General features: G+C 41.8%; 1 protein-coding gene across 4 annotated transcripts in view; it reads right to left on the bottom strand.

Moving 5' to 3' along the window:
- The window catches only part of LOC140898940 (uncharacterized), an 82,081-nt gene that overhangs the window by 39,396 nt on the left and 30,511 nt on the right, over positions 1-12,174 (bottom strand). For all 4 annotated transcript variants that reach the window (XM_073313563.1, XM_073313560.2, XM_073313562.2 and 1 more), the window contains exon 2: positions 7,727-8,727. In XM_073313563.1, coding sequence (XP_073169664.1) covers positions 7,727-8,727 — 1,001 coding nt within the window. The remainder of the gene's footprint in view (positions 1-7,726; positions 8,728-12,174) is intronic.

The raw sequence follows: 12,174 nt of genomic DNA, 5'->3' as shown, positions 1-12,174 counted from the left end.
AATTCAGAACAGCTACACAGAAGAGAACAAAAGGGAACAGTGCCAGCACACAGTCTTGTTTCACCCCATTAGATATGGGAAATGGTTTAGAATGGCACCATCTGAGATTACTTGACCAGTTGTTTCTTCATGGAATTGATGTATGATATTAATAAATTTGATGGGGCAGCCAAACTTTTCTAAAATTTTCCAGAGGCCACTTCTGCTCACAGTGCCAAATCCTTTTTTTAGATCAATGAAGATAGCATGCAGATCCGTGTTTTGTTCAATAATTTTTTTCTGAATCTGTGTCACAATGAAAATCACATCTGTGTTGCTCTGACCTGATCTAAATCCACATTGGGTCTCTGATAGAAACTTCTCCAACACTGTTTTGACTACCCAATTGAGCAAAATATGAGCCAGGACTCATAGCTAGGAGATACTCTGGTAGTTACCACTGTCACAGTTGTTGCATTTATTTTGATTTTTTATTTATGACTGCATCTTTACAATCCTGTGGAATTTCCTTGGCTTCCCAGTTATCCTTATTGATTTCACATAGATAGTTGACAGTTTGGGGGCCTGCAAGTTTAAAGATTTCAGCTGGTATATTCTCTTTGCCAGGTGATTTACCTGACTTAATTTGTCTGATAGCTTATTGCACTTCCTCAGTGGTAGGTAGTTGTGCAATTTCTTCACCTATGGAGTGATGGCTCAGTTCCTTTAGCACTTGTAGCTTGATAATAGAGGGATGGTTGAGTAGCTCAGTAAAGTGCTACACCCATCTTTCAGAGATACCTCTTTTGTCCTTGATTACGGTAAGATCCATTTGAACTTGTTAGTGGAGCTGTTCCCGGTTTTGATTATTCAAATTTGATTCCTTCAGGGAATCATAAAACATTTTTGTGTTGTTAGTATCAGCATAACACAGTACTTCTTAAAAAGAAAAGGAGTACTTGTGGCACCTTAGAGACTAACCAATTTTTTTGAGCATAAGCTTTCGTGAGCTACAGCTCCGATGCATCCGATGAAGTGAGCTGTAGCTCACGAAAGCTTATGCTCAAATAAATTGGTTAGTCTCTAAGGTGCCACAAGTACTCCTTTTCTTTTTGCGAATACAGACTAACACGGATGTTACTCTGAAACAGTACTTCTTCTGCCTTCTTTTCCAATCATTTATCCTGTAGGACACAAAACCATCCTTAAGCCATCTCTTTCAAATACTTGAATTTATCTTCCTTTGATGTTGATTCTTTGTCATTTTGCCAAGACAGAAACCCAGCATTCTTTTCCTTGAGGATCTTTTTGATTTCATTGTCATTTTCATCAAACCAATCCTGGGGCCAACTTTCATTTGTACCTAGAGTTTCTTCTGGGGCTTGAAGAATGGCTAATTTGAATATATTCCATATGTCAAGTGCAATGTTGCGTGATGATGTAATGCTATCCATTTTTTCCTCTAAGTTTTCCCTCAGCTTTTCTTGGAGAAATGCCTTTGCTGTGTTCTCAGCTTTGCTATGTTTAATTTTGGTGTAATCTGTTCAGCATTATTTCACTGAGGGGTAACAGCATGTAAATTAAAAATGGCTCTGATCATCCTGTGGTCAGTCCAACTCTTTGCCCCTTGGCATGGCTCTGGTGATCTTAATGTCCTTTTGCTGTATAGTAACACAGTCAATCAGGTGCCAGTGCTTTCATCTTGCATGCATCAAAGAAGTTTTGTATTTGTTAGCATAGCTGAAGGTTGGGTTGGTGACAACGAGCTCATGAGTAGCACACTTGCAGAGTAGGAGGAGACCATTGTTCATTTTTCTGACTCCATTGGTCTTTATTACATCACTCCAAGCCTCACTATCTTTTCCAACTCTGGCATTAAAGCCTCCCAGAAGAATGAACTTGTCTTCACTAGGTATAGATTGGAATATCTCTCTCTGGACATGCTGGAGACTGGGGTGAAGGAAGAGTGTGAAGAAACATTCACCTTCAAAATTCAAAACTTGGGACACCCTTCTATAACCATGAACTTGGGCCAGTGTGATGGGGTGTTTACTCCACACCATGTGATGAAAGGGTTAATGTGCGACAGAGAGGCCAATCAACCCACGGGTCATTCCTGGAGGGTGGGGTGGATGAGGCCCAATTAAAGATCAGTACCAGCTGGATAAGGAGATGGGTGATTTGTATAAAGAAAGGAAGCCTGGAGCACACAGGGACTTTAGGGAGACAGAGAGTGAGAGCTCTGCAGTCCCTTTCTAGCTGCTGGCGAGCAAAGGAAGCACTTAGAGAGAAGCAGATGTACTGTAAACCTAGGGAAGAGATGAGAGAAAGGGTCTGAAGGAAGGCCAAGGTAGGAAGAAGTCCAGGGAGACAGTGAGAAGTCTAAGAAACAGATTTTACCTGCTGATCACAGGGTCCCTGGACTAGAACTTAGAGTAGGGGGAAAGCCTGGGTTTCCCTACTGACCACTGAGAAAGGTGATGTGGAAACCCCCTGACAAAAGGGGAGACAGACTGTAGAATTTGGAGCCAGGCCACCAGGGGAAAAAGCCCTGAGCGGTGTTGGTCTGCACTAGAGTGGCAGACAACCTTACAGAACCTGGGGAAGGGGTGATGAACCTGCTGAGGCATGAGCTCAGATAAGGGTGGAGAATTTAGTTTATTGGACTCTTTATTTACCCTGGTCAGGGTAGGACTAAATGTTACCTGGGTGGAGGGCCAAGTCAAGAGGAAAGGCAGATGACTGTCGGACCGCTGCCACTATTGGCAAGAGTCACGCAACAGGAGAGAGATGCTGCGCCAAACCCAGCCCCAAGGAGATGCTCTAGCAGTGAGTCCACCCCTTTACAACCATGAACAACCCAGTCTGGTTAGGGTAATCAGGATTACATTACTTGGAGTGTTTTTGACTAAACTAAACCCACAGATCCTTATACCTGCCCTTGGGCCTGGGTATCCAGTGAGATTACGACTCCCATGATGCGTTGCAGCAGCTCAGTATACAGGGAGACCATGGTGTATCATGGGAGATTTAGTCTGGCCAGGCAGTCCCATCCACAGAGGAGAACGGGCGCCTCATGCCCCCACACTTCAGCTCATGTGAGGCACCACAATGACCTTTCTGAATCAAAGCTTTTAGCTGAAAAATTGGGGGTGGGTTGTTGTTTTTTCTGAAAAATTGAAATTTTCTGTAGAAACTTTTGACAAAGGCAAATTTTTTCCAGCAAGACTTTGCTGAAGTAGCAACAGCTCCATTTAAGTGGAAAGAACCAATGTGTAGAGCTATGGGCTAAACAAAGATGGAGGGCATTGAGGCATGCAGGCAAGGAGAGAGGGGCTTCTTGGATTCTGTATAGTACGCAGTGTAGAGCTGCAGCAATTAGCAGATAACCATTCTGGTTTTAGCACACTTTCAGAGGTCAGTCAGATTCCCCAGAAATGTATTACAGCAGTAAGAATTGCCACCTGGCAACCAGTTGGTCAGTCCTGCTCTATATCCTGCCCAGTCACTATTATTTGGGTCTTGTGTTGGATGAAACATTGCTTCATCATTTCTGCCCACCACGTGGAAATACAGGGAGGATATTAACTTTTAAATTAATGTATATGGGGTGTGTGTGTTTGGAAATAAGAGGCTTCCCTTCACGTGAAATGGTTGTAAACTGAAGGGTTATCATAAGAATCCGTTCCTTGGCAGGGTGCACAGATGTGAAATGTCTCTTCCCCCATGAGTTGCAACCATCGAGCAAAAGTCTGATGGCACTGGGCATGATTAAAATTAAATAAGGTGAACATGTCTCTTATTCTTGGGGCTTGGGAAAGAAAATAAAACCCCCTGCTACTCAAGCCAGGCCTCATGGCCAAAAGTAATTAGAATTATTGGCCATCTAACAACTGATGCTTTCATTCCCTCCCCAAACACTAAACAAAAGCAACAGTGTAGCAGAAACTTGGAGTCTCCCCAGAAAGCTTCACTCTGGCTCAACGGAATAAACCTGGGCAGGCATTGCTGATGACTCCATTTATTAGATGGTGCTGGGTGCCAAGCCTGTCCTGTGCCATTTCTATCACTGGTGAGGCAGAGCCTGCTACTTCTAGCAGAGCAACAGTGGCAACTTAAAAAAAAAAGGGTGGGGTGGGGGAAGCATAACACAGCTAAGCTTCAACTTGCTCAGATACCAGAGGAGCAGGTGGAGTGGAGAGAAATGGAGGTGGCAGACAAGTTTAGTAAACTGTCTGAAGGTTATTATTAGTATCTTCTGTTGAGGTTTCCTCTGCAACAGCACATTCCAGTCAGAGCAAGTGTTATTCCTCAGAGAACTGGACCTGTTGCTGAATGTACTGCCTCATTAGAGAATCTTCCTTCCTCTTAGAGTACTCTCTGACTAACGGGATGTTCTCAGGGGACAGGATATGCCATCATGGGCTCCACTGGACAATCCTGCTGTTTCAGCAAGTACCCCCTTTGTCCTTAATTTTGAACTTCTTATGCTCTATGTAGTGTATAGGTGCTGGAACAAGGGGTTTTGGCTTGTAGTGGTCTTCATCATATGCAGGGTTTACAGTTGAGTTCAGTGACTCTCAGCACCCCCACTATACAAATTGTTCCAGAACCCTTGATGTGATGCTGTGGCCAGCTTCATTATAGAAGATAGGCCTGAACTGAAATCTCAGATCAAAGCCCTATAATCTGTACTTCAAAGCAGGCACTTCTCCCTGTAATGGGCCCAAGTAGGACTCTGAATTTCAAACCTGCCTTTGTAATGGATCCAGATCTGACCTTTCCCCAAACTTTACAGTGTGGGCATTCTCCTTCCTTATTCTACCATCCTCGATCTGAAGCCAGTTCCTCTCTCATAGATTTGACTAATTAACGTTACCTGCAAGGAGGACAAGAGGGGGCTAATGCATCTCTGAATTCAAATCCTTATTTAGGCCACACAAAATTAGAAGTGAGTTTGGTGGTCTTATTCTGAGGCAAATTTTTGATGTGCTTAATGGATATCATACAATTTTACTCCTAGTCTGCATAAACCAACACAGTTGAGTAGCATTGGCAAGCTCTTATCAAAAGAGGTCCCAGACTAATAGCCTGGAGGTGCATAAACAGAACAGCAAGAAAAAAACCTAACATAGCATCTGCCAATACTATATAAACTGGCTTACTCAGCACAGTGGGGCCCTCACTTTCGCTAGCATCATGTTTCACTCATGCATACAAGTTTGGCACGAAATCAACATATGCCCAAAATAACCTATCCCTGGAAAGACAGGGAGGCTTGCACATGAAAGCGGGATAGGAAATGGCCTTTTAAAAAAAAACAAACCCACAATACAAACATGCAGCCTAACTGAAAGCAGGTAATTTTTCCTGAAACCACACCAATGCTAAGATCCAGGAGTCAAGCTACCAGGGATAATCATTTCCTGCAACCCTAGTTCATGTGTTAACACCCAACTAGTTCCCCATTTTAAAAACATCCCGGTTGTAAAAGCCAATTAAAACAAATCCTGCCTCTTATCAGCAAAACAATATCTGTAGCAACTGAACCTTTTAAAAGTAAGGTTGCATTTCAAAATGGGCTTGGTGTTTTTAAGTGGGCTAAAGCCAAATTCATGGTTTGCAACACCCCCATTTGTGTTGGGTATCACTTTGTGCCATGAGAAGTTCCACGAAATTCCTGGGAGTATTTGAGAAGTAACATCCTACTCAACATGAGAGAGTATTAGAATCTGGACCAATATGAGCAGGATTAGCCCATAACTGCTACTATAGTACAGGAAGCATTTACAAAAAAAAATTGGCAAGACCTTAAAAATAAAAAATATTTAGAATCTAGCACATAACTGGTTTTTACATAGATTGCCACATCAGTCAGTGCTCAGACTGGACTTGGGCTTCGGCTTCAGCTCTGGATGCTAGGGCTCAGGCTTCAGCTTCCACCCAAGCAAGTCTAATGCCACCCCATTAAAACGCAGTCGCGACCCACTTTGGGGTCCCAACCCACAGTTTGAGAACTGCTGATATAGAGTTATACAAGAGAATCCCTATTTTACTCATTAATTGGAGATTGAGGAGTTTATAAAAATCATAGTTCATAAAACAACATCTCAAAATTATAGTAGGTTCAGAGCCTAAGTTGCAGTATGCTGCCCTGTTTTGCATTTTTTCTTACCCTTCAAACCACTGCAAAGCAATTATCAATGCACTGGAAGCATCAGAATGTGAAGGCAAATCGACTTGCTCGTCATCAATATTACCTTTGTTGTGGCTTTTCCCACCCCCCAATCAGGGAAAAATGATTTGTATAAGGTCATTTATAAAATTGGTGTTCGTAAAGGTTGAGGTTCTATCGTAGTTTCTTATACTTGTTACAGTCCTTGCTGTCCCATCCAGAGAGCAGTCACGCAAGTAGAACTCTGAAATTTACTGAGGTTCATTCTGACTTTGGTGCCCCTTAAGATAGTCACCATTCCTAAACACTCAGCTGCTCAGGGTGCAACATTAATCTAAGCATAAAAAAGAGATAATGGAACAGGGAAATTAAAAACATCCACTGATAAAGATGTCCTAGGTATGCTTTAGTTCTCAGCCAGCTCTAGAATTTTTGAACTGTTGGTTAAAGCAGGGAACTGGAAGCTGGAAATCCTGAATTTATCCCCAGTGTGGCTACTGACTCACCTAGGCAAGTTGTTTAGGGACAGATTGTGAGTACTCATCTTTAGTAGTTCCTTATGTTACAAATAGTTTCGGTGCCAATGGACTTACTCTTGGTGTAAAGTCTTAATCAAGATGACTAAGTGACACAATCTGGCTCTTAATGTCTGTTCCCCAATTTCGCTACCTGTAAAATGTGTATATTGAGACCTACTTGCCTCATAGGAAGTGTTAGAATTAAATGTTTGAAGAGCATTTTCAGACTCTTGGATGCAAAGTGACAGAGAAGGGGAAAATGATTTAATATAAGTAACGGCATCTTAATTCCAAGAAGTAACTTTATCATGATTAGTGCCTCTGTAAAGCATTAGTGATGGTTATCACTAAAATATAGAAACACTAAGCAAGAAACAGATAAACTATAGGCATGCTGAGGGTACTTGGATTGGACATTCTTGGGGGAAGGGACTGGCATTTTGTTGTGTGTCTGTACAGGTGCCTAGCACAATGGAGTCCTGGTCCCTGACTGGGGCTCAAAAGGCATTACCGCTGTACAGATGAATACTCAAGAAAGCCTCCATCCCCCTGGCTTTTCTTTGAGAAAAAGATAATGGAAAGCATGTGAAGAGGGAACAAATGGACAAAACTGCAGGTTAAAATGGCAGTTGGTTTTGGGCTCATATGAGCAAGTATCAGCAAGACCAAGTGGGAAGTTTAGGTTAAATTTCTGATTCTGGTCTTCTCCTGCCCAGTATTGATGAACTCACATGCTAACTGCTCAGGTATCAAAACAGACACTGCAAGACAGCTGCCAAAAGAATCGAAAGCCAAGACCATCAGTTTTTTGAGATATACCATACTACCAAGTAGTAATAGTAAATTATATGTAGTATTAACAAATACATCCAAGTGGAATTTAGACAGATTTTATTCTGGTAGACAATTTATCTAATCAGGTTTGGTTCTGAATTAAATAAAGTAACAAAAAAACCCCACCCCTCACTGTCCTTTTCACCATTCCTTTTCAGTTATACCCCAGATTTCATGGCAGGCTCAGTTTCAGGAGCTTAGATCATTAAAAATATCTTACCTGCAAGTTATGCAGAGGGTAGACAGAAGAACAAGTGCAAAGAAGACAATTCCAGTTATTATTGCCAGCATCATTGTGTTTTCCTTTCCATCCTGCTTCACCACATCCATGACCTTAGGTTCTGTGATGTTCCTGTATTCAAAGAGCATCGCAAAGCCCCGCCCACGATCTGTGGTAGTGATCAGCTCCATAATAACCTCCACCATCTCCAGAAATGAACTGAAAACCATGGTCTTGTTTAAAGGCAAGTTTCTCCCACAGAAGCGAGAGGAAAATGTGATGAGGTCGGAAACATACAAGACATCATGGGGACACACATCCACTGAAGACTGCTGGGTGGTGGAGCTTTCTCTTGGTAAGGCTGCTGTGGAGAGAGTCTGACTCTCTCCAATGACCTCATCTGTCCTTCTAGCAGTGAGGTGGGCAAGCAGGACTTTCCCTTTCAAATCTCTGTTCATCTCTAGGCCACTGATGTTTTGCCGCAGCGTAGTGGTATTGCCAGCCACGGTGAATGGCAGTCCATCTGACCGAGCCTTAGCTATTTCTTTGGGTTCTTCCATCAGTCTGAACTGTTTTTCTTCAGATGTTTGTTTGTATTCTTCTTTTTTGGAGGTAGTTACTGGGAATCCATCGTAGCGGTTAGCAAGACCCTTTAACTGAGCTCCTGGGCTGCTATGTTTCTGGGTTGCCTTTGACATCCCAGCCAGAACAGAGGATTTTGTTGTAGCGAGAGTGATGGGAAGATCAGAGTTTGCTTCAGTAGGAAACATCTTCTTATTTTTTCCTTTAGAAGAAGAAAAAAAGCCATCCCAAGGGTCTGGAGTTTCATTTGAGCTCCCAAATACATCAAAGTCAAGAATTTCCAGGATAAGATGGGTTCTAACAGGAATGAAAAACTGCCAAACACAGTGTGTCCCTGGGTAGTAGTTATTTGGAAAACCTGGTGATAAAATAAGACCTCTTTCCATGGATTCCAATACTGCACCACAGGAATAATATACCTGGGGGGAAAACAGACAGACAAATAAAAAGCAAATTAAAATTAAAAATCACCTTTTTAAAAATGGATGTATGTTAGTGCTGTAAACTAAGGAGATAGTACTCAGAGGTCTAGGCCTGTTACATCTGCTATTTTAAAAGTATCCATCTTCAGTTGATTGGCATAGAACATCCCTTAGGAAATGAAAATTCATAAAGCTTTTAAAAAGTCAATCTTTTACATTCACCATTTGGAGCATTAATATTTAACACATATGATCACTTTTTGGAAGTGTATGTTGCATGCACAGTCTCCCTTTCTTTAAGAGACACAAGTCTCAGATGGCAAAAGCTTTCATAGCATCAGAGTTTGTGACTGAGAGAAGGTGAAGAGACTTCTCTCTCACAGAACTTTCCTGCAAGATTCCTCCATAGACACGGGGAAAGTAAATCTCACCTCTTCCTTGGGCAATATTCTTTAAAGGAAGAAAGTCCATAAATAATTAGGTCACCAGCCCCTGTCTAGGAGCCATGTGTTCACCAGTGTTAGTTGGATTTTTTTAAATTTAAAATGATTAGTCATCTTGGTCTGTTATCTGTTAAAACACAAAAGGAGCTTGGCAGAACAACAGACAAGTCTGTATATAGCCATGAGGTCAAAACAGTCCAGATTTTTATTCTCTTTCTCCCTCCCTTGGTTCATTGAAATTTAAAAAGAATTGCTTTGAAACTCAAAAATTATTAAATGTCCTCAAACAGTGGCCAGATTTGCTCTCATTTGCAGATTTCTAGGACATGAATAAGTGATTTTCTGCAGATGCTTTCCATTTTTTTGGCAGAGGGGAGTAGGGGTGGCAGGTGGGGGATGAGATAGATAGAGACTGTTTTATGCTGGAATTAAAATACTGCATGGCCAGATTTAAATATCAGTCAAAATCTGTTGCTATCCTAGGTCTAATGAAATAAGCAACAGGCCATTTTTGTGTTTTAGGGGCATGAGTTAGGTTAAAGCATCAAGTCCCAAGTAATTAGTTTATCTATGGAAATTAAATTATTCACAATTCCATGTTATCAGGAGACTATAATTCACTGTTAAACACTGTGTTTCATACTCAAATAGTAAAGAAACTACAATTCCTGAATACACATGCAGGCCTTGTCTTCACTTGGGGGGGTGCATTCTTAACTTAAGTTAGCTAATTTGAGGTAAAATCCTACTGAAGACAGGGCAGTTCACATGCAGGTTAACAGGTAGAGTTAGAAACTATGGGAGAGCCTAGTAGAGTTAAAGCCTATGCTCTGATAGTCTCTTAATAAGTGGTGTGCAACCTGTGGCCCGCGGGCCGCATGCGGCCCACCAGGGTAATCTGACTGTGGGCCACGAGACATTTTGCTGATGTTGACCATCCACGGGCACGCCCCCCCACAGCTCACAGTGGATGTGGTTCACCATTCCCGGCCAATGGGAGCTGTGGGAAGCGGCGGCCAGCATGTCAAAATGTCTTGCGGCCCGTAATCAGAGTACCCTGATGGGCTGCAGGTTGCCCACCACTGCTCTAATTTGACCTGATAACCTGTTTGAGAGCTACAAACTGCCTTGTCTTCATTATGAGTTTAACTCAAATTAGCTAATTCAAATTAAGAACACACCTTTTTCCCTAGTGATGACAAGGCAACAGAGTGTATAGTATGGTTTCCTTGGTTGGGGAATGGAAGAGGGCTTCTATGTTCTATATTAGAAGGCCTGGTCTTCTGTTTGATCTTTTATTACTGTAAAGTTATTTACATGGGAAAGATCATGTGTTGATTTGGGAAAAAAATTAATTCTTCTTACATCCCAACCACTGGATTGTTCTACAATTGTCACCTGAGTTGGACATTCTTTAGTAGAGCCCCGATATGAATTTATCTTTTATTTAAATTTATATGAAACTTGTATGAAAATTGCTAGAGGCAAATAGAGTTTATCTTGGGGCTTAAGTCTACTCGAGCTCACGGTGACTGGAAGTTGCTGTGTGTCTATGTGAAGTGAGCTAATGGTCTCCGTCCAGGTTCTGCTGAACAACTTGGTCATCACTAGAACCGCCACTACCAGATGGCCTGGTTCACAGGTGTCTTCTGACCCCAAAAACGTGGCAGCGGGAGCCTTACACACTGTTACTTATGCTATAACAGTTCAACAGATCCAGGACTTTCAGTCCAATACAGTCCATCCAACACTTTTGACAAGTTCATCTCTTTTTCTGTCCTTAGTTTTGGCTTCCAGGTGCCATTCTAGGTGGATTATGTATCTCCTTAGTAAAAAAACCCATCAGTGAAATCTCAGATTCAAAAGCAGATGTCCAAATAGATTTCTTTTGATTCCCAGAACCACCAGATGATTGCCAGTTGGCTCCAATATCTAACTGGAAGACTGCTGAATGCCAGCAGGTAAAATGCTTCTCTCAGAGAGAGCAAGGGTGGGTGAATTGTATACTGAAAATTGCAAAATTAGGCTAGAACAGTCACCTCAATGGTGCAATCATTTATTTATTACAGCTTGAGAGTTTGGATTCAAAACTTTATCCCAGAAGAAGGACAACCAGAGAAAGGATATACAAGACAGAGCTGAGAAAAAAAGATTCCTGAAGAAGAAACAGGACTGATGAATTTATAATCCACAACTGAATGATTGACAAACCATTCAGTGAATTTGAGTCATCTGTTACAGAGGCTGAATATCATCTTTTAAGATGTTCACCACATTTACCAATTTATAGTGTCATAGACTTGCAGAAACATGCATTTAGGCAGATAATTTGTTTGACACATTTTATTTTTAATCTTTCCAAATTATAGGAATTTTTTAAAAGTGGTAAAATATGCAGCATCACCCAGATAAATCATGGGGAAGGCTAATCTTTTGCATCTCATAATATTTTAACAGCTGGTCAGAGATTGGACAGGCGGCTCTCACATCAGTCTTCTGAGTTCTCATGAAGAATCTTATACAGAAGGAGTGCTATTGCAACGAAGAGCCATCAAAAGACACCTTAACACAATGAGAATGGAAAGGTCGCAATTGGGAGTGCTTATCCCCACCAGTACATGGAACTGAATGACCTACTCAGACAGATGAAGGTTCCAAGGGATGAGGTGAGGAGAAGAGGAAGGGCATCAGGGGTCAGTGAATGGTTTTATGGTTTCTAGGCTCCAGTTACTGGAGATCCTGTAAATAGAGAGAGAATTGAAAGGAGGACAGGGAAAAGGAGAATGGGAAGATACCCCATACCTTAATAGAGATGTAGAGCACCACTGATCACAATCACAAAGGAGGCTACCAAAATGTCATGAGTTGTTCACTGCTTGTAAGTGCTCCCAGTCTGGCTAGGACTCTCATGGTTTTTAAAACTTCATTGAATGGCCAATTCCCAGTTCACAGTGGTCAGGTATTACCCTGCTTACCTCCCAAACTCAGACAGCTATCCCAC

This window comes from Lepidochelys kempii, chromosome 15 (assembly GCF_965140285.1).
Source record: "Lepidochelys kempii isolate rLepKem1 chromosome 15, rLepKem1.hap1, whole genome shotgun sequence".
Taxonomy (NCBI): domain Eukaryota; kingdom Metazoa; phylum Chordata; order Testudines; family Cheloniidae; genus Lepidochelys; species Lepidochelys kempii.
This window is presented reverse-complemented; position numbering and strand designations above follow the sequence as displayed.